The 22,616-nt window shown below is 36.5% G+C and overlaps 1 protein-coding gene across 19 annotated transcripts in view; it reads left to right on the top strand.

Moving 5' to 3' along the window:
- RAD21L1 (RAD21 cohesin complex component like 1) overlaps positions 1-22,616 on the top strand; it is a 48,875-nt gene that overhangs the window by 13,516 nt on the left and 12,743 nt on the right. For 8 of the 19 annotated variants that reach the window (XM_060396993.1, XM_042229946.2, XM_042229945.2 and 5 more), the window contains 10 exons: positions 224-353; positions 1,877-1,970; positions 4,631-4,737; positions 11,692-11,862; positions 13,023-13,118; positions 14,077-14,184; positions 15,511-15,737; positions 15,969-16,068; positions 16,899-17,023; positions 21,721-21,816. In XM_060396993.1, the coding sequence (XP_060252976.1) occupies positions 224-353; positions 1,877-1,970; positions 4,631-4,737; positions 11,692-11,862; positions 13,023-13,118; positions 14,077-14,184; positions 15,511-15,737; positions 15,969-16,068; positions 16,899-17,023; positions 21,721-21,816 (1,254 nt within the window). Of the gene's footprint in view, positions 1-223; positions 354-1,876; positions 1,971-4,630; positions 4,738-11,691; positions 11,863-13,022; positions 13,119-14,076; positions 14,185-15,510; positions 15,738-15,968; positions 16,069-16,898; positions 17,024-21,720; positions 22,613-22,616 lie in introns of those variants that run through there. The other 11 variants (XM_042229947.2, XM_060396995.1, XM_060396996.1 and 8 more) reach the window with 5 other exon arrangements.

Here is a 22,616-nt window from a genome sequence, read left to right as displayed (position 1 = left end):
TCAACAATAGCATATTTCATTTAAATGCCACATTAGATTATCTTCACTGAATAAAAATGTTAATCATTTTACAAGGTGAGGTAAAAGTTAAATGATTTACTTTAAATAAGAATACAAAATATCTGCTTTTTAAAGAGAAGAAATTCTTATGATTTTATAATTTTAAGAACAGAGTTTATAAATCTAATTTTTAACATTCTAATACTTTAAAAATTATTGAAAGGTGAAAATTGCACTGCGAACTTCAGGACACCTTCTTTTGGGAGTTGTTCGAATCTATAATAGGAAGGCAAAATATCTTTTGGCAGATTGCAGTGAAGCCTTGCTTAAAATGAAGATGACATTTCGCCCAGGTATAAGTGCGATACTGATTTGTCTCACTTGTTTTTTTTCCCTTTTGCATTTTTAGTTTGGGTGGGCTCTATTAATTGTTGATACTCTATAATTCCAGGGTGGGTATAATGAATGGAAAACTTCCTTTTGACTGAAACTTAGTTTCCATGGTTAAGAACAAATTATATTATTTTCCTTGCTCTTTTACTGTGTTTGCGGCAAGAGGTTATACTTTCAAAAACTTGAAATGTTCTTGCATATTTACATAAGAAATATATTTAAAGCTACCACAGTTGTATAATAAATATATTAAAGCTACCACAGTTGTATAAGAAACTCTGATATTCAGTTTTAATGGGTTTCTTTGTTTGCCACATCTGTTTTTGCCTTTATGAGATAAATTAGAAATAATGTATTGATAGAACCTAGGTATCAGTAATTGTCATTGTTTTCAGAATTCTGAAGACTCTTAAATAGCATACTATTTATTAAATATTATAGACAATCTCTAGGCATTCCAAAGTGCTCGAGATTTATATGTGTCATACATAGAATGTCTTCAACTTTTAATTTAATTTTAATTTTATGACTTTCATCATTTTCCACCTTGTAATATGTTTATTTAAGTACAGAACTTGCCTCACACCAGTCTGCAAGCTCCCTGAAGACAATATCTTTGTGATATTTATTTTTTGAATCACTTATAGTACTTGTCTCAGTCCCATGTAAATAGTGTTCCCTCAGTTAGTATTAGTGAATCAAGATTGACAAGGTTTGTTTTTTTCTTTATTTAAAATATTTGTAGAACCTCTAGATAGAGTTATAATCATATCAAACGTGGTTCACTTATATATTCCATAAATATTTATTGAGCTCATACTTTGTGTGAAACACTATGTTAGGTTCTGGTGTACAAAGACAAGACAGTGTCCCTTTTGGCATAGTGAGGAAATCAGATAATGAAAAAGATATTTTTTAAATTATTATAATAATTATAGATTGTGCTATGAAGGAATATAAAGAGTACTACCACAGAAAATAACAGACATGTATTTTAGTTAGGCAAGTTGGGAAACGCATTTCTGAGTAGATAGAATTTAACCTTAGACTTGAAGAATGAGAAGTATCCAGCCATATAAGACATCCCTAAAGGAATAGCATTCTGGGCAGAGGGAACTGCAAGAACAAAGCTCTTGTAGTAAAGTGCTTGACTCATTCAGAGAGCAAAAAGACCAGTACGTTTGGAGTGGAGTAACGCAAAGTGTTATTAGATCATGCCTATAGGGGTGCAGGGCCCTGTTTAGAAATTTAAATTTTATTTAAGTGCACTAGGGAAGTCACTGAGTCATTTTGAGGGTGATCTGACCTAATTACATATTTAATATATCACTCTGGCCGTTTTGTAGAGAATGAACTGAAGAGGGGTAGGAGCAGATACAGGGAAATGAGTTAGGAGACTAAACAGTCCAGTGAGAGAAAGTAGAGATTTAGTTTATTGAATGTGGGGTTTTTTTGGTTTCATTTTTTTTTAAATCGTTTTCAGGATTGGTTGACCTTCCAAAGGAGAGTTTTGAAGCGGCATACAGTTCTATCACATTGCCCGAAGAATTTCATGATTTTGACACCCAAACTATGAAGTAAATTATTTTATTTCTTTTCCTTCAGTTTGATTTTCCTGGTTATTATTTACATTTTCAGATTTCACTAACACAAATGGAACATAGTTAATAGCTGAATTACTCATGTAGTTGACAAAGACTTAAATTTAGTGTGAAATTTCAAAGTAGAACACCAAAAATGTATCATGTTTGCTGAATATAGTTTGCAGTATTAACAGTACAGTCATTCATTCAATATTTGTTAAGTGCCTTCCATATGCCAAGCACTGTTATAGGCACTGAGGAGGTAACAATGAATAAAACACTGTTCCTGGTTACATGAATCTCATGTTTTAGCTGGGGAGAGACAGATAATAAAACAAACAAGTAAATACACAATATACTAGGAGACGATCAACATTATGGAGAGAAATAGAAAATAAAGTATCAGAAAGGTCAAGAAAGGCTTTACTGATAAGCTCTGAACAGAAAGCTGAAAGAAATGAAGGAACAAATTATTCAGTAATGTGGGGAAGAAAGTTCCACATGAATCAAATGAAAAAACTCTAAGGCGGAGCGTGTTGGATCTGTTCAAAGAACAGCAAGGAGGCAAGTGAGTCTGGAGTGGAGTAAATGAAAGGCCCAAGTGGTAGGATATGAGGTCAGAGAATTAGCTGGGGTGCAGATGACAGAGGGTGTTGTAGGCTATAATAAGGACTTTTACTCAGATGGGGAGCACAGGAGGGTTTTGAACAGATTAAGTGACTGGATCTGACTTGACTTCAACATGCTTCCCTCTGGCTACTTACTATAAGGGGGAAAGGGAGGAAGCAGAGAGCGTGTGAAAAAATTATTGCAGTAAGAGATTAGATGAGAGATGGCAGTCTCTGTGATCAGCTTTTAGTCTTCATTTTACCCAGATGGTGTTTGCTAAAAATTGGATATGGCTTTAAGAGAAAGAGAGAAGTGAGGTTGACTATATGATTTCTGGCATGAGAATGGAGTTATCCGTTTAATAAAATTAGGATAACTAGAGAATGGCAAGCTTAAAGGGGCAAGGAAAAGGAAAGTAAATTAGGTTTTGGACAGAAGTTTTGAGAGGACTGTTACACATCCAAGAGAGCAGGTAGGTAGTTGACTATGCGGGTCTGAAATTCAGGAAAGATGTTTGATGGGATATATAAATTTGATGGGATATATAAATTTGAGAGTTATGAGTATTGATAGCTTACAGTGAACAGTGTCAGATTCATGATCTCCGAAGAAGATTTAACTTCCGGGATCAGGGACCAGGTTTGATCACTCAAGAGCTTTTGTATAGCAGAGTTTTATTAAAGTGAAAAGGAACAGAGAAACTTTCTGACATAGACATCAGAAGGGGGCCGAGAATGCCCCACTCAATAGTCTTCAGCAAGGGAATTATATACTTTTTAATTAGTTATTACAGTAAATCCTAAGAATGTCTCAAGTTTGTGAAAATTTTACCAGACCCACTCCCACAATTTACACTTTAGGATAACGGGATTAGAATTTAACAATAGAAAGATCCTACTAGACCCACTTCCATAATTTACATTTTAAGATATCAGGATTAGTCAGAAGGTTTTCAGGAAGGAAAAACTGTCCTCAAGCAGGATGCATTGTCGTTATATAATCCCTGCTGCTGCTGCTAAGTCGCTTCAGTTGTGTCCAACTCTGTGCGACCCCATAGACGGCAGCCTGCCAGGCTCCCCTGTCCCTGGGATTCTCCAGGCAAGAACGCTGGAGTGGGTTGCCATTTCCTTCTCCAATGCATGAAAGTGAAAAGTGAAAGGGAAATCGCTCAGTCATGTCCAACTCTTAGCGACCCCATGGACTGCAGCCTACCAGGCTCCTCCATCCATGGGATTTTCCAGGCGAGAGTACAGGAGTGGGATGCCATTGCCTTCTCCGATATAATTCCTAGTACAGAGTTTAAACTGAGTTGATGTGTAATCATCAGTTCCCTGCTTAAAGAAAAAAACATTTTATGTGACTAAGACTAAGGAATGTAGAGAAAAAAAGTTTGTCCTTTCCTCCTCCTTGAGAGTTCCAAACCCCTATCTACTCCTTGAGAGCCTCAGACCCCTTTCTCCTCCTCGGGGAACCCGGACTTCTTATCAACCTGCCTAGGACTCTCTCAATATGTGGATGGAACTTTAACCATAAGTCATAAGAGATCCCTAAAGGAACTAGGGTAGATTTTAAAGAGAGGGGAAGGAAGGAGAGAAAGTGGGGGGACGAGAGCGATTTAAAGACTGAACACTGAGTCATTCCTATTAGTTAATAGCCTGGGAGATGAGGAAGAACTAATAAAGGAAATGGAAAAGGAGCAACTAATGAGGCAGGAAGAAAATCAAGATACGCTAGTGTAGAAGAGGTCAGTAGTTATTGCAGAGGTCAAGAGGAGAACGTGTTCCATGAGGAAGGGAGTGAACATCTATTTCAAATGCTGTTGATTATGGTGAGCAAAATAAGGATTGAGAATTGCTGGTTGGATTTGACAACCTGAAGATGATATGCATGTATAATAAACTAATGTTTATAAGTAATACTATTGAGCAAATTCTCCTTTACTTTTGTAATAAAACCTGTTTTTTAATGGATTTTGTTTGTTTTTCAGTATATGCAGAATCACTGTGTTCTCTTCACGTTTCCCTCAATCTTGTATTTCTCCATAGTGCTATTGATGTTTCAGAATACTCTATTCAGAACCAAAGCAAACCAGAAGAAATCACACTTAGAGAAGATTATGGCAATGATCTACTTTTCCATGCTGGAAGCTTTGGTGAGAATATTTGAGAAATTAAAACTACAAGTCATAATCAGTTATATTTTCATCTTTGTTGTATACATAAAACACTGCCAAAGCTATTTCTATGCCAGTAGAACTATCTGTAGAATGAATTTTTTATATATAGATTTAATCCCTGCAATGAGTTTCTTTGCCTTTTTCTACTATAGGTGTCAAATGCCAAGACTCAGACTCAACCTATATTTCCCTTCTCAGTGTACAACCATTTATTGAATATCTACTGTATGTCAGATACTGTCACAGGCTGGGCAATACAGAGTTTAAAGAAATACTTCCTGCCTTCAAGGAACTTCAGGCTTGGAGAGAGACATACAAATAAACAGTTGTTACAGTTAACATGTACACAAGGCTTTACATGTGTGCTGCATACAGAGTCTTTTAAATATATTTCTTTTAAATATGATATCAATAACAAGGTTTTAAAATACCTTGGGAATGAGGAGGAAATACACACTATACGTTGATTGGGAAATAGAAACTATTTAATGTATTTTCAAATTGAAGTTATATGGTGTAATTTAACTTTACAGTATTTGTTCTTTTTTGTGGCATTTACCACTCTCTGACTTATATCATGACATTTATTATATTGGTTTGTATTATTCTGAAAACTCCATGAGGGTAAGGTCTGTGTCATAGTCATCTTTGATTTTCTTAATGCACAAAGCAGTGAACATAGGAGAAGGAAGGCCTAAACCTGTCTTAGATGGAGGAGGGTGGTCAGGGTAGTAATGCTTGAGCTACATCATAACCTCCACTTTTCATCCTGACTCTTCTTCCATAACTCTTATGATCTATGGCTGTGTTTCTCAAATGAGCTTCGGCAAAGGACCAACTTTATACTTTGTCAATTTCTGATCTGTCATGGAGTGATACTTTTTAAAAATATAATAAAATGAATTACTAGAAAAATTAAAAAATTTTTAAATCAACATATAAGCCTCACATTTTTGTTATTAGATCCAGCATATATAAAATTACTCTATGACGTTATATTAAAACTTTGCAAACATCTATCTCTAATTTGTATATTTACTCTGTGGTGGATCATCACTGTCCACAGACCCTACTTTGAGTAGCACACATCTCTTACTGGCTGTTACCCCAAACCTTGAAATCTAACACACTGGTGGAGTTAATCATAGTTCTTACTGCCTAAGACAGTCTATGTACATTTCCCTGTAAATGCTCTTCAGCCCTGAAACTTTAGGATCACTTTTAACTATGCTTTCTATAAGCTTCATTCCAGTGTCAATTTTTTTTTTTAGAAAGTTGGACATGTTTCTCAGTCTCTTCCCACATTTTATACATCTGTGCAAGAGCAATTGTCCTTAAATTCCACTTTTTTTTCACTTCACATTCCTCTTAAGTGCCTTGGGTCCCTATAACTAACTGATAGACACTTCTGCCTATCCTCAAGGCGCTCTACCAGTTTATCATCATCTTTATTCTATTAACTTTATTTTACCTTTTTGCTCCAGTCAAGCAAATGTCTTATCAGTCACCCAGTAAAATTTAATTGTTCTCAGTTCTGTCTTCCTATACAGTTCAAGAAGGTGGGAAGAGTATCTTCAGAGTAGACTGACAGACCTGGGTTTGAATCTGAGCTTCCTCTGTTGATTTGCTGTGTGATATTGGGCAGATCACCTAGCTCATCTGAGCCTTACTGCCCTATTCATAAAATTTGGATATTACTAGCAACATCATAGAGTTATTTCCCTTATTTCCTCCTTCAGTACTTTCTGCCAATAAGGAACTTTTTTCTCCTTCAAACACTAGCTCAAACCTAATGTCCTCTAAGAAATGGTTAATATTATTTCATCCTATTCTGAATTATAAAATAAGAGTGAAACCAAGATTGTTTCCTTAATTTTTTGGTGTAATCTCAGGTTCTCATGATGCTCAGTGCTCAGAATATAGTACTGTTCATAAATGTTATTGTTGTATTGACCAAGACCAAATTTTCTTTTGGAGGCTATCAAGGTGTACCTGGAAGATGAGAACAATATTTTTAGTTTGGAGGCTATCAAGGTGTACCTGGAAGATGAGAACAATATTTTTAGTTCTTTGGAAAAGTTAATCTCTTTTATTGAGCAAATCTTTAGTTCAGTGCAGTGAAAGTTGCCTTTTTTAGCTCTTTCTTTCGAGAAGAGATGTAGGTCTTCCAGTGATATTTCATGATTTTCTTTATCAATTAGTTTTAACGTGGGTTGTTAGATGAAGGGAAGAGAGGACCAACCTCTAACCTCTAGGATTTCAGACTGCTAGACTCTCATCTCTGAGGTTCAGACTTCTGGACCAAGAGACTCAAACCCAAGAAAGGGAAAGTATATACATGTACTGATAGTCAATCTGGAAGCAGGTCTGTTTGAAGCAGGGAGTTCATTTTATCTGCTGCCGTCAGTGTCTTAGGAATTTTCTGTCATAAGTCTCCATTTTGGCAGAATTCTAACACTGATACGAAGACTATCTTTGCTGGGTTCAGATCCTGGCTCTATCACTTATTAGGGTATGGCTGTGGGCAAGTTATAAAACCTTTCTGTGGATGTTTCCGTGTCTGTACAATGAGGACTGTAATAGTATCCTCTACTGCATACTATAATGCACATAATAAGCACTCAGTTTATGTTAGCTTACCAGGTGTTCTTTTTAAAGATTTATTTACTTATTTGGGCTTCCCCAGTATTTCAGCGGTAAAGAATCCAGCTGCAATGCAGAAGACGCAGGAGAATCGGGTTTATTCCCTGGGTTGGGAAGATCCCCGGGAGGAGGGCATGGCAACCCCCTCCAGTATTCTTGTCATGAAAATCCCATGGACAAAGGAATCTGGAGGGCTGCAGATTCATGGGAGAGAGCTGGACGTGCACACATTTACTCATTTATTTATTTTTGGCTGCACTGGGTCTTTGTTGCCATGCACGCTTTCTCTAGTTATAGCAAGCGGGGGCTACTCTTCGTTGAGGTGAACAGGCTTCTCATTGTGATGGCTTCTCTTGTTGTGGAGCACGGGCTCTGAGTGCAGGCTTCAGTAGTTGTGGTGCTTGGCTTAGTTGCTGCACAGCATGTGGGATCTTCCTATACCAGGGACTGAACCCATGTCCCCAGCATTGGCAGGAAAATTCTTAACCACTGGACCACCAGGGAAGTCCCAGCTGACCATGTTTTGTCTTTCTTACGGCTGTATCTCCAACCCCTAGCATATTGCCTAATACCTAGTCGTTCAATAAATACTAAACAATATTGTAAGCCCATTCTTTAATGTTCTACCTACTTTTCCATTATACAGAAGGCAGACATACTCCTTATTTTCCAAACCCTCATTTTGGACTACAGAGAAGGCAATGGCACCCCACTCCAGTACTCTTGCCTGGAAAATCCTATGGATGGAGGAGCCTGGTGGGCTGCAGTCCCTGGGGTCACACAGAGTCAGACACGACTAAAGCGACTTAGCAACAGCAGCAGCATTTTGGACTAACAAGCAACTGAAGCTCCAATGTCCTTGAAATAATATGAAATAATACTTGATCTAGCAGGATATGACCCCTCTAAAGTAGAATAAATAATTCTACTGCCAATAATAATTTTCTGGGAAGTTATTAAACTGTACCACCACTAAAAACTCAATCCTAGTATTTTGGCAATTTTTCCTCATTGTATTGGGAAAAGCATTAGACTAGAAATCCGATCTTTGCTGATTAGCAGAATGAAATTACTTGGATAATTCAAATAAGTTTTTCTTTTTTATTGAAGTATAGTTGATTTACAGTGTTGTGCCAATCTCTGCTGTGGAGCAAAGTGACTCAGTTTTACACATACAGATTTTTGTTGTTTAATCGCTAAGTCGTGTCTGACTCTTTTGCCACCCCACATGGACTGTAGCCTGCCAGGCTTCTCTGTCTGTGGGATTTCTCAGGCAAGAATGCTGGAGTGGGTTGCCATTTCCTTCTCCAGGGGATCTTCCTGACGCATGGATCAAACCTACATCTCCTGCATTGCAGGTGGATTCTTTACCACTGAGCCACCTGGAAGCCCACGTATATATACCTTCTTTTTTTTTTTTTTAAATATTCTTTTCCATTATGGTTTAACCCCAGGAGATTGGATGTAGTTCCCTGTGCTGTACAGTAAGACTTTGTTGTTTATCCATTCTAAATGTAATAGTTTGCATCTACCAACCCCAAATTCCCAGTCTGTCCCTCTCCTGCTCTCTTTCCTTGGCAACCACAAGTCTGATCTCTGTATCTGTGAGTCTATTTTTGTGTTGTAGGTAGGTTCATTTGAGCCATATTTTAGATTCCACATACAAATGATATCATATGGCGTATGTCTTTCTTTTTCTGACTTACTTCACTTAGTATGATAATCTCTAGTTTCATTCATGTTGCTGCAAATGGCATAATTTTGTTCTTTTTTAATGGCTAAGTATTAGGTTGGTGTGAAAGTAATTGCAGTTTTGTGTTGTTGAATTTTGCTTTTTGACATTGGCATACATTCTTAAATAAATGTGGTTATGTTATATATCATTTTAATGCTCATTTCTTGCTTTGTGTTTTTTTTTTTTTTTGCTAATGACTTATTACTTGCTGTTTATTTTATATTTGTTTTAGACTAGGGAAATGATGTTAGACAGAAAAAGCAAATTAGAGCAATTTTCTTATTTGAGTTCAAAATGGGTTGTAAATCGGTGGAGACAACTCACAACATCAACAACATGTTTGGCCTATAAACTGCTAATGAATGTACAGTGCAGAGATGTTCAAGAAGTTTTGCAGAGAAGATGAGATGAGGTGAAGATGGGGAGCATAGAAGCTGGCCATTGGAAGTTGACAGTGACCAATTGAGAGGATGCTGAAGCTGAAGCTCCAATACTTTGGCCACTTGATGCAAAGAGCCGACTCATTGGAAAAGACCCTGATGCGGGGAAAGATTGAGGGAAGGAGAAGAAGGGGACAACAGAGGATGAGATGGTTGGATGGCTTCATCGACTCAATGGACATGAGTTTGAGCAAACTCTGGGAGATAGTGAAGGACAGGGGAGCCTGGCCATGCTGCAGTCCATGGGGTCACAAAGAGTTGGACACAACTAAGCAACTTGAACAACAACAATTGAGAGAATCATTGAAGCCGATCCTCATACAGCTATGTGAAAAGTTGCCAAAGAACTCAACATTGACAGTTCTATGGTCACTCAGCATTTGGAGCAAATTGGAAAGGTGAAAACCTCAGTAAGTGGGTACCTCATGAACTTGGTACTTCATGAGCTGACTGAAAATTAAAAAAAAAAATAATCATTTTGAAGTGTCATCTTCTCTTAGTCTGTGCAACAAGGAACCATTTCTCGATCAGATTGTGACATGTGATGAAAAGTGGATTTTATATGACAACCAACAATGACTAGCTCAGTGGTTGGACCAAGAAGAAGCTCCAAAGCACTTCCCAAAGTCAAACTTGCACCATTAAAAGGTCATGGTCACTGTTTGGTGGCCTGCTGCCACAGCTTTCTGTATCCTGGTGAAACCATTACATCTGAGAAGTATGCTCAGTAAAAAGACGAGATGTACCAAAAACTTCAACACATACAGCCGGCATTGGTCAACAGAAAGGACCCAGTTATTCTCCACAACAATGCCCGACCACATATCACACAACCAACACTTCAAAAGTTGAACAAAAACTTTATTAAGTTTTGCCTCATCCTCCATATTCACCTGAACTCTCACCAACCAACCACCACTTCTTCAAGCATCTTAACAACTTTTTGCAGGGAAAATGCATCCACAACCAGCAGGAGACAGAAAATGCTTCCCAAGAGTTTGTCAAATCTCAAAGCACAGATTTTTATGCACAGTGAGGTTTAAGTGATTTTTCCCCAATGTCATGGTGCTAGTAAGTGGCTGAACCAGGGTTCCAAGGAGCATTTTGTAAATATTTATTTGGCCCCTCTGGGTCTTAGTTGCAGCATGCAGTATTTAGTTCCCCAATCAGGGATGGCCCAACCAGGCCCCTTGCATTGTGTCCATGGAGTTCTAGCTACTAGATCACCAGGGAAGTTCCAGGGAGCCTTTTGGAAGGGTGCTGACAGTGTGTGGGCACTGCCCTGAACCTCCACAATAGCTGTCTGCTTTCATCCCCACAGCACCTCTAGGAAGTTGATATGGTTGTTGAAGCACTTGTCCAAGGTAGGGCAGCTGGAAATGAAAGTCTGATTATCTGAGCTCTGAGTCTCAGGCCACTAAACACCTACTTACAGATGAGGACACCAGGGCTGCAAGGGGTGGTGGTGATGTGAAGTGAAGTGAAAGTTCCTCAGTCATGTCTGACTCTTTGTGACCCCATGGACTATAGAGTCCATGGAATTCTCCAGGCCAGAATACTGGAGTGAGTAGCCATTCCCCTCTCCAGAGGATCTTTCCGACCCAGGGATCAAACCCAGGTGTCCTGCATTGCAAGCAGAGTCTTTACCATCTGAGCCACCAGGGAAGTCCCCGTACAACAACACAAATCAGGCAAAATATACATTTATCCCCTCCATCTTGAGCCTCCCTCCCCACCCTCATCCCACTCCTATAGGTCATCACAGAGTGCCAGGCTGGATTCCCTGTGTTATACAACACCTTCTCATTAGCTATCCATTTTACAAATGAAAGTATTTCTTGACTTTTTAATGACAGCCATTCTGACAATGTGAGGTGGTACCTCATTGTAGTTTTGATTTGTATTTCTCTAATAATTAGTGATGTTCAGAATCTTTTTGTGTGCCTACTGGCCATCTATTTGTCTTTGAATAATTCAAGTAAATTTTTAGATCTGATTTTTCTCCTCTATAAAATGAGAGAAGCTATACAAGATGATATCTAAATTCTAGCTTCTAACCCTAAAATTTTGTTTCTATGACTAACTCAGTATTAATGATATATATTTATTTAGGGGAGGAATCTGAAATTCTCAGAAGACATAGCTTATTTGATGATAGCATATTGCTGAGTTCCAGTGGTCTTTTACTTGAACATAGTTCTGGAAGCCCCATTGGAGAAAAATCTCTGTTCTGTGGCAGTGGAGATGGATTTGGAGATGAAGGAGCTGCAGGAGAAATGATTGGTATGCTGTCTGGTCATAAAGAAACTGGATATTTGTTTCAGTCAAATTACTATAACAAACTAGAAGATTTATTCCAACAAAGAAAAATTTCAGATATGCTTCTATGTCATATAGATTAAAATATTTTTTATTTAAGTTTTCAAAGTCTATAGTATATTTAAACATTTAGGCTAGATCAAAGTAGCCATCTTTGACACATTTATTATATAGGTTGTAAAATACATTTATCATATAGGTTCTTATTTTTCTTTTTACAGATTTCTAGTTTCTAGAGAGAAAGAAGTGAGGTTAGTGTACTCCTCACAAAATATACTAGATTATATACTAGAAACATTTTCTTTAGCAAAAATTGTGGGACAGCTATTCTAAAGGGTCTGTCTAGCATTTTATATTATTGTTTTATTATGATATTACTGTAAAGTAATCATAGAAATAGGATAGACAAAACTGGGAAGTCTAAATGTACCTAATTATAATGATATTGACCTTTATATATCAAATCTTTTTTAAATTATCTAATCTACAATAAAAGGCTGGTTATGACAAACTTGAAATTTGAAATATGAAATTTGAAAACTATGAAAAACAGTGGCTCTACCTTAGATCTCTACTAAAGGAGTTTGAAAACTTTTATTTCTTGATTTGAAGTCTAAACATGGCTTTGTAACAAGGTTACTATCTTGATAGTTTAGTAAATATTTTCTGATATTAAACACTTAAAATACATTTTAATAAAGGAAAGGAAATTAAATATATAAAATTTTATGTCCTATTGCATGAAATGTTGTAGTCTGGTTGTTGTTTAGTCACTCAGTCATGTCTGACTCTTTTGTGACCCCATGGACTATAGCCCACCAGGCTCCTCTGTCCATAGGATTTCCCGGGCAAGAATACTGGAGTTTGTTAACATTTCCTTCTCCAAGGGAGCTTCCCAATCCAGGGATCAAACCCACATCTCCTGTATTGGCAGGTGGATTCTTTACCATTTGAGCCATCAGGGAAGCCCCATGGTAATCCATATAACCAATCAAATATAATTAAGTAGGGTTCACTCTTTTTTATATTCCTTGACAACTTGTTGCAAACTAAGTTATCAAGTTTTTAGTGAACAAATGACAGATTCAGTTCTGTATAAGAAAAGTGTTTATTTTGTTTTCAAGACAATCTACTGCAAGATGATCAGAATATCCTGTTAGAAGAAATGCATTTAAATACAGAAATTTCCCTGCTTCCTGAGTCTCCTAATACTGTAGTGGGTATGTAGGAATTTTCTTTTGTGTAGAAAGTGAATAGATATTAATATTCAAATTAAGCCTCAAAACTTCTAGGTTTAAGGAACAGTATAGTTTAGTGAAAGATATTAAAGAGAATTGTCTCTCAAACTCTTAGCATGACTTAGATAAAAGAGCATAGAAAATTAAGTTTTGAGAAAAGTACAATGATGATTGTTTAATCAGGATTGGGTTTATTTTTTATGAGAGCATATTTAAATACTCTGGCAAAATATCCTGCTTTTGAATCATTAAAATAATATGTTACATAGTAAAAGCATCATTAATGTTTGACATTAACATTATTATTAACATTAATACCACATTAATATTAACATGGCTTGATGATCTACATACAGTTTTATAGAATTCACAAATATGGGGATATTTTCTACTTGAAACTGATTGTGAAAGTACTTCAGATGATTTGAAGTCTTTGTAGTCTGATTTTTCTTAAGAAGTAAAAAATGATTAGCCCCATTTTGATTTTTCACTTTTGGATGTTGCATTTGCTTTCTAACACAGTAGTATAAGTTTAAAATATAAAAAGAGATGGGCAAGAAAAATTTAGTTGTGTACAGTTCTTTATGGGTCAACTAATCATTAACAGAATACAATTTTTAATAGACATATTGTTAAATTTATGTCAGTCCTTTGTTTTGGTTCCTACCACTGTTTTTACTTCTGCCATGACTGTAGCCTAGCCTTAGATGTCACAGGAGCAAAAGTGGGTGATTAATATCACACTGTGGGTCCCAGACGATATAATCTCTGAACCTCTTCAACTCTATTAAATACATGATTCTAAAACTTCATCTGTGGTTCCAGTTAGCAATATAAATCTACAGTTAATCTTTCACTTTAATTCTCATATATTCTTCTAGTTTGCAATATAATCATTATTTTTTTTAATAAACCCTTTTATGGCAATGTTGATGAGTAGAACCAGATAATCCAGAGTGTGTATGTTCACCTGAAAATGAAAAAAAGGATGAAACTACAGTATCAAAAGAAGAGGAAGAATTTACCCTTGACCCAATTGATACTTCAGGTCAGAATCATTCATGTTTTTATTTTTAGCTTTGAGGCACACTATCTTATTTACCCTGAGATATTTTGATAATTCTTAAAATGTTGTAGGAGGTAGTCAATCTAGTAATAACATTTATAAATGCAATAAGGGAAGAATGTGAAGAAAGTTTGCAATGATACTTTTATTATATCCAGTCCCGGTCAAACCATCTATCCAGTTTGGGAAACTGGAAAATTTTAAACTGAGTTCAGTTCCAGTAGTTATTGAGCCATTTATTCTGAGCACAGAACTGAAGACAACATAGTTCCTGCTTTTAAGAAGCTTAAAATCTGACTGGGAAGATAAACATGCAAATGAATTTAAAATAAGACAGAGTAAGAGGATCCAAATAGAGGCACTGGATATGAATCAAATATATCCCTAGATCTTTTAAGCATATCCTAGTTTTAAGTATTATCTTTGATATAAATTTCAGTTTATAAATTCAGGCATGCAAAGAATAGCATTTAACTTTTTCTTTACAGAATTCAATTCTAAGCCTCTATCCCTGTTGGTTTGGCAAGAAATTCAATCTGCATGGCTCCCCTATCTGCCCTGAACCATGTAGTATCAAGTTCTGGGGAGGGGTGCAGTAGGTGGAAGGGAACCTCTGGTCATCAGCCACTCCACCTTGTGATACCCAGTGTCCCAGCCTGCATAGTCTCTGTGGTCATCACACAGCCAGCCTCTTTGAAATCTTGTCATATTCCTAGGATTTTACTGAGACACATCAGCAAGCAGGTTCCTTCTGGCTCCATCTGATCTCAGAATTCCACCCTTTCCAAGAAATCTAACCATCCCCCAATTGTTGCATCTTCACTAAGGAAAAGCTTGACTTCTGCTTTTTACCTGGCAAAATTAGTTAAAGGAGTAAATCCCATGACCCTAGCTATCTACTTGGAATTTACATATGAATTTCAGTGGGAGAGGATAAAATGCACTGGACAGATACAAATTAATGTTTTAAAAAGTTATCCTGAAAAATAAATAAATAAGTAAATATTTAACCTATCGGTAATTTTTTTAAAGTTATCCTGTTAGATATTTTAAGAAACTTCAAAACTGAATGACTTCCCTCTCAATGTGCTCCCTGCTCCGCAGTTTTCAGTTGTCCACTTACACACTAGCTGTGCAAAAACCTTAAAAGGATAATTTTCAGTAGAAAGAATTTTCTACTGGGATTTTCTTACCAAGGCAACTCTGTAGGGTGTATTGTGTTAGACATTTCTTAGATATGCAGTGCCTAGAATATCATTTTACAGAGCTATACAACCTATCACATTTGTACATATTTCTTATATTTAGATATTGCTGAAAAAAGAAAAGGCAAAAACAGGAAATTGCTCATAGATCCAGTCAAGGAGATCAGTAGCAAAATTATGCACAAACAGCTTACTTCCTTTACGGACACACTCATGGTTTTGGAACTTGCACCTCCTACCCAAAGATTGATGATGTGGAAGCAAAAGGGAGGAGCAGATATACTTCTGTCAACTGCTGCCCAGGATTTGACTCATGCTGAACTGAAAATGGTAACAGTTTCCATACTTCTACATGGGTGCAATGTTTGGTGATAAATAAATACATATTTATATTCATATATGCAACAATTTAAACCTGTGAAAAAATGCCCCCTTACTTTTGAATTAATTTGCTTGATGTATGTACATGAATTATAGCTTTTACTTTTTAGCATATGTACTTGTATTTTGTTGAATTGCTTTACTTGTACAAAAAATGAGAAAAAGTGTATATTTTTACAGTTGTTTACAAAATGCTTTGTGTCCTCTGGCTTTAAACTTGGAAGAAAATTGATACAGAAGGAGTCAGTAAGGGAAGAAATGGGAAGTGAAAACATATTAGGTGAGACATCCTAATTCTGTTGGTGTTGAAGGGAATGTTGTAGAAACAAAAATGTGATTTTACATTTCAAAATAAAGATGGGACCTAATTCCATATTCCCAAATGTAAATGCTCTTAGAAGAATACTTGAACTTAAAAGAAATTGTTAAATCAGCATTGCATTTTTCTATGTGCAGATTAATTTTTGTCCAACAAACCACCTTAAAAAGATGAAGTATATATACCATGTGGGCTATTCTTAATCTCACTCTTTCCCACCTTCCCTACCCTCATAGGCAGTACTCACAAGTCTTTGATAAAGAAAATTTTTATATCTAGTAGGATAATATATCACTTTAAGACAATTAACCTGAGAAATCACTTGATAAGAATAGCATTTAAACAATACAGTTAACCTGAGACATAGACATTTCTATCCCCCAGAAAAGACATGAAACATTAATAATTATTATTGTGACTATTATAAAGGAATAATAAAACCAACTTATTATTGTGGTGAGTGAACTCCTGCTTTCTGGCGGCATTAAAATCTGCTGAACAATATACCAAGATGGGCTTGAGCTATCCATGTTGTCTTTCGAGTTGAATGCGTGGGAGCGAGCGTGGAGGAGATAGTTGGTGGAACATGGCAGTAGAGGTGATAAAGAGGCAAATGAGGGGAAAGGGAAAATAAATATGTGAGACTTGGGGTGCTACAAGAAAGCTTGTGCATCCTTAAGTTTATGGATTCTAAGTTGTCTATCAAAACTTTTCTTTTGTAAAAACCATATTCCTGTTTTAAGTTTGAAAGATACTTTGGTGAAATCTTTTTTACTTCCTTAACAATTCAGAGACCTCTGTGATGAAAGAGCCAAATTTCCTGCAAGAGTTGAGTCAACCTAGAACTTGGAAGGAAGTGACTGATGGATCAAAATGTAGTTCTCATGAGGATACCAATAAAAACATTAACTCTGATGTAAGTTAATCAAAGAGAATCATAAAAGTATTATCTTCCTGACTTATATAGTGAAAGAAAATTGGAACTCTGGTATATCTTCTTACATTTATAGTTTATATTTCATCTTATGTTATTCTATATCTTCCTTAGTATGCAGCAGTACTACAGGGTAATATGTAATTTCCATCCAAAACAGTTTTTCTAGAAGTTTAAGATATTATAGTAAATCACAAGATAAGTAGTTTCATACTGAAATAGTATTTTGCATGGTACACTGAATAAATTATTATACCTGAACCTGGTCATATGCTGAGGCCTCACATTCAATATATCAAGGAATCCTTAAAAACTCTAGACAATACACCTATTACAAAGAAATATGCCTATGTTTTCCTTCTATTCATAAATTCACCCTCCTACCTCCTTGAATAATATGTGTTAGATCCACCAGTTACCTTGGTCTTGAATCTGAAGGGAAAGTGAAAGTCACTCATTCATGTCCAACTCTTTGAGACCCCATTGACTATACAGTCCATGGAATTCTCCAGGTCAGAATACTAGAGTGGGTAGCCATTCTCTTCTCTAGGGGATCTTCCCAACCTAGGGATCAAACCCAGATCTCTCACATTGCAGGCAGCTTCTTTACCAGCTGAGCCATCAGGCAAGCCCAAGAAGACTGGAATGGGTAGTCTATCTCTTCTCCATGGGATCTTCCTGACTCAAGAATCAAACTGGGATCTCCTGCATTGCAGGTGGATTCTTAACCAGCTGAGCTACCAGGGAAGCCCAGTCTTGAATCTGAAAGAATATCTAAAGATCCATTACCAATAAAATTATTTAATTTCTATTTGAAAAACATAGTTATTAAAAATATAGTTTTAAACAATGTGCTTTCCATTATTTTCCCAATGTCACTTTCAGTTCAGTTCAGTCATTCAGTCATGTCCAACTCTGCCACCCCATGGACTGCAGCATGCCAGGCTTCCCTGTCCATCACCAACTCCCAGAGTTTGCTCAAACTCATGTCCATTGAGTTGGTGATGCCATCCAACCATCTCATCCTCTGTCGTCCCCTTCTCCTCCGGCCTTCAGTCTTTCCAAGCATCAGGGTCTTTTCCAACGAGTCAGTTCTTCACATCAGGTGGCCAAAGTAATGGAGTTTCAGCTTCAGCATCAGTCCTTCCAATGAATATTCAGGACTGATTTCCTTTAGGATTGACTGGTTGGATCTCCTTGCAGTCCAAGGGACCCTCAAGAGTTTTTTCCCAACACCACAGTTAAAAAGCATCAATTCTTCAGTGCTCAGCTTTCTTTATAGTCCAACTCTCACATCTATACATGACTACTGGAAAAACCATAGCTTTAACAACAAAGACAGACCTTTGTTGGCAAAGTAATATCTCTGCTTGTTAATATGCTATCTAGGTTGGTCATAGCTTTTCTTCCAAGGAGCAAGCATCTTTTAATTTCATGGCTGCAGTCACCATCGGCAGTGATTTTGGAGCCCAAGAAAATAAAGTCTGTTTTGTTTCCCCATCTATTTGCCATGAAGTGATGGGACCAGATGTCATGATCTTCGTTTCTGAGTATTGAGTTTTAAGCGAGCTTTTCACTCTCCTCTTTCATCAAGAGTCTCTTTAGGTCTTTGCTTTCTGCCATAAGGGTGGAGTCATCTGCATATCTGAGGTTATTGATACTTCTCCCAGAAATCTTGATTCCAGCTTGTGCTTCATCCAGCCCAGCATTTCACATGATGCATAGAAGTTAAATAAGCAGAGTGACAATATACAGCCTTGATATACACTTTTCTGAGTTTGGAACCAGTCTGCTGTTCCATGTCCAGTTCTAGCTGTTGCTTCTTGATCTGCGTACAGATTTTTCAGGAGGCAGGTAAGATGGTCTGGTATTCCCATCTCTTGAAGAATTTTCCACAGTTTGTTGTGATCTACACAGTCAAAGGCTTTGGCATAGTCAATAAAGCAGAAGTAGATGTTTTTCTGATATTTTCCTGCTTTTTCGATGATCCATCGGATGCTGGCAATTTGATATCTGGTTCCTCTGCCTCTTCTAAATCCAGCTTTACCACCTGGAAGTTCTCAGTTCACATACTGTTGAGGCCTGGCTTGGAGAATTTTGAGTATTACTTTGCTAGCATGTGAGATGAGTGCAATTGCATGGTAGATTGAATATTCTTTAGCATTGCCTTTCTTTGGGATTGGAATGAAAACTGACCTTTTTCCAGTCCTGTGGCCACTGCCGGGTTTTCCAAATTTGCTGGCCTATTGAGTGCAACACTTTCACAGCATCTTCTTTTAGAATTTGAAATAGCTCAACTGGAATTCCATCACCTCCACTAGCTTTGTTCTTAGTGATGCTTCCTAAGACCCACTTGACTTTGCATTCCAGGGTGTCTGGCCCTAGGTGAGTGATCACACCATTGTGGTTATCTTGGTCATGAACATCTTTTTGGTATAGTTCTTCTGTGTATTCTTGCCACCTCTTCTTAATAACTTCTTCTGTTAGGTCCATACCATTTCTGTCCTTTATTGTGCCCATCTTTGCATGAAACGTTCCCTTGATGTCTCTAATTTTCTGGAAGAGACCTTTAGTCTTTCCCATTCTATTGTTTTCCTCTATTTCTTTGCATTGATCACTGAGGAAGGCTTTCTTATCTCTCCTTGCTATTCTTTGGAACTCTGCATTTAGATGGGTGTATCTTTCCTTTTCTCCTTTGCCTTTCATTTCTCTTCTTTTCACAGCTATTTGCAAGGCCTCCTCAGACAACCATTTTGCCTTTTTGCATTTCTTTTTCTTGGGGATGGTCTTGATCCCTGACTCCTGTACAATGTCACAAACCTCTGTCCATAGTTCTTCAGGCAGTCTGTCTATCAGATCTAATCCCTTGAATCTCTTTGTCACTTCCACTGTATAATTGTAAGGGATTTGATTTATGTCATACCTGAATGGTCTAGTGGTTTTCCCTACTTTCTTCAGTTTAAGTCTGAATTTGACAATAAGGAATTTTTTTTTCCTTTTTACAAAATGTCACTTTACTGACTCTACAAATGTAAATATTATATCACACTAGATAAAAGTAAACCAGTACTTTTCTGGTTTGTTCCATCCTCACTGTATTTTGATAACCACTCAGGGGATTCAGAGTCAATCCATGTTGAAACTGAATGCCCTTAGAAAGAAAGACAATTTCACAGTGTATTAAAACAGAATATGTTTTACTAAATATTTGATCATATACTAGGTATTGAGATCCGGGGTTGTGAGTACTACTAATTTCCTTATTTGGGCTTGGACATTTCTTAGAATGCATGTACTGAAAATTATGATTAGGCAAGCTTGTTTAGTTTATTAATTTTTTAACAGATTAACAAAATTGGTTTTTCCCAGTTTTGGTGCTTGGAGTGAAGGAAAGAGATTGTTGCACTAGTTCTTTTGAACCTTTTGCTCCTTTCAGTTCAGTTCAGTTCAGTTGCTAAGTCATGTCCAACTCTGCGACCCCACGGACTGCAGCATTCCAAGCTTCCCTGTCCATCACCAACTCCCAGAGATTGCTCAAACTCATGTCCATTGAGATTTCAAAATAATTTGAAAATTAATAAATAAATAATTTGAAAATTCAGTTTGAATATTCTTTCTTCCTTTACCTGAATTTATGCTTTAACCTTCAATTCCATTCTTATTCTACTTTCAGAAATGGTGAACAGATAAGAAATATAGTCAGGAATGGGATCACAGTTAATTTGAACACAGAAAACTGTTGATTCTGATTATTCATTTTCAAATCTTTCAAAAATTCAAACAATTTTTGTGTGAATTAACTGCATAATTGAAGCTGTCTAAAATGTGGAATATTCACAGAAATCAAAATGGAAAACATGATAGGGCTCCTCAAGCATGTATATTAAAGAATCAAATGCAACCCATTATACTCATGCAAATTTTTTAAAGCTAAAGTGAAACGTCAAATAAGCTCTATTGTAAGAAGCTTCTAACTTAGTCACAATCATAGATCCCGGTTGGGGAATGAAGCTTGGAGACAGGTTGAAGATGAAAAGGGGGCCAGCAGTTTCTATAGTGATGAGAAAGGAGAAATGGGAATGGAGAATTTCTCTTCTTCCACTTCCCTTCCAGTGGACACAGTTTCTCTTTTCTCTTGCCGTTGGCAGCTCCAGCAGCAGTGACGAGAATCCTGTCATAGCCCTAGGAAGGGATATTAATATCACTTGTCCCATTCTCATTACCTCTGCTTACAGTTCTTCCTCTGCTACCTGGTTCTGGCATGAAAATAAAGGTAGGGGACTAGGGCAAAGACAGACTGCTTCAAAAGAAATGGTCTCAGATGCACAGCAGCAGAGATTTTTGATATGAGGTCTGTGGTAGTGACAGAAATAGGAGGGGAAAAGATATTGGAAGAATAAGAATGTAAAATATAATATAGAATATAGGAATAAGATATAGGAGGAAAAAAGCAATGAGGGCAGAACATGCAAGTTCTTCATGTGTGGGAGGCAAAAAGAAAACAGGAATATTTAAGTCTGGGATATTTCAGAAATGATATTTTGAGAATGCAGATAGTATTTTAAATTAGTTTTAGAAATGAGCATCCATGTGATTAAATCATTTAACAAAATGAGATTGTTTCTGTGATGACTACTACTACTGTGATGACTTACCTTTATTTCTCTAATTTGCTTTAGCAGGATATTGTTGAAATGGTATCTTCAGCTGCTGAGGAATCATCTTTAATGAATGCCATCTTGGTACAGGAAATTGAAAATTGTCCAATAGAATTGGTAAATAGATGTATAGTCTTGAGAATGTTCTTTAAAACTTTGTTCCTAAATAGTTAACACCTTATTTACCTTAAAATTATTTTTAGCTGTCATGTTACTTTCTAAAATTACAGTTTAAATTTGTGATCTTAACAAAGATGTGTATGATTAGCTTGACAGAGCATATGTAGAATTGCTTTGATCTTTTATTCTTTCTTTGATTTATTTTGAAATTTCAAGTGATGTTTTTAAAGATATGAGATTTTTATGCTTATCAAATGTAGTCCTGGTTAAAATGTTGATAGTCATTTTTTAAAGTTATTAAAACCTCTCTAAAGAAACAGGTATATCATGGGGTATGCCTTAAGACATTTGAAATTTTATTTTTCAAATGAAAAAATGTTCTGACTTCTAGACATCAGAAAAAGGGAATGGTCTTTACTGACCATTTCCCATTCCTGACTGTATTTCTTAACTGTTCATCATTTGTGGAAACAAAATAAGAATGAAATTGAAGGTTAAAGCATAAACTTTGGTTAAAGGAATACAAGGTTCAAAGGGAATGGTCTGCACAGAGGACCACAAGTCAATAGCAAAGCCTGAGCTAATATCTGACTCACCTGACTCCACAGAGATTACTGTCACCTTTCTATAATCCCTGTCCCACAGTGCTGAAGGCATTTTTAAGATTGTAATAAATTTTGACAAAAAGTTTCTTAGTAAATAATATCGAAGCACCTAGTAATGCCTAATATTAGTTTGTTTTTAGATAAATTATCTGTATAATGAGTTCCAAGACTATTAAATTGTTTTTTTTCATA

The sequence above is a fragment of the Ovis aries genome, chromosome 13 (assembly GCF_016772045.2).
Source record: "Ovis aries strain OAR_USU_Benz2616 breed Rambouillet chromosome 13, ARS-UI_Ramb_v3.0, whole genome shotgun sequence".
Classification (NCBI taxonomy): Eukaryota; Metazoa; Chordata; class Mammalia; order Artiodactyla; family Bovidae; genus Ovis; species Ovis aries.
This window is presented reverse-complemented; position numbering and strand designations above follow the sequence as displayed.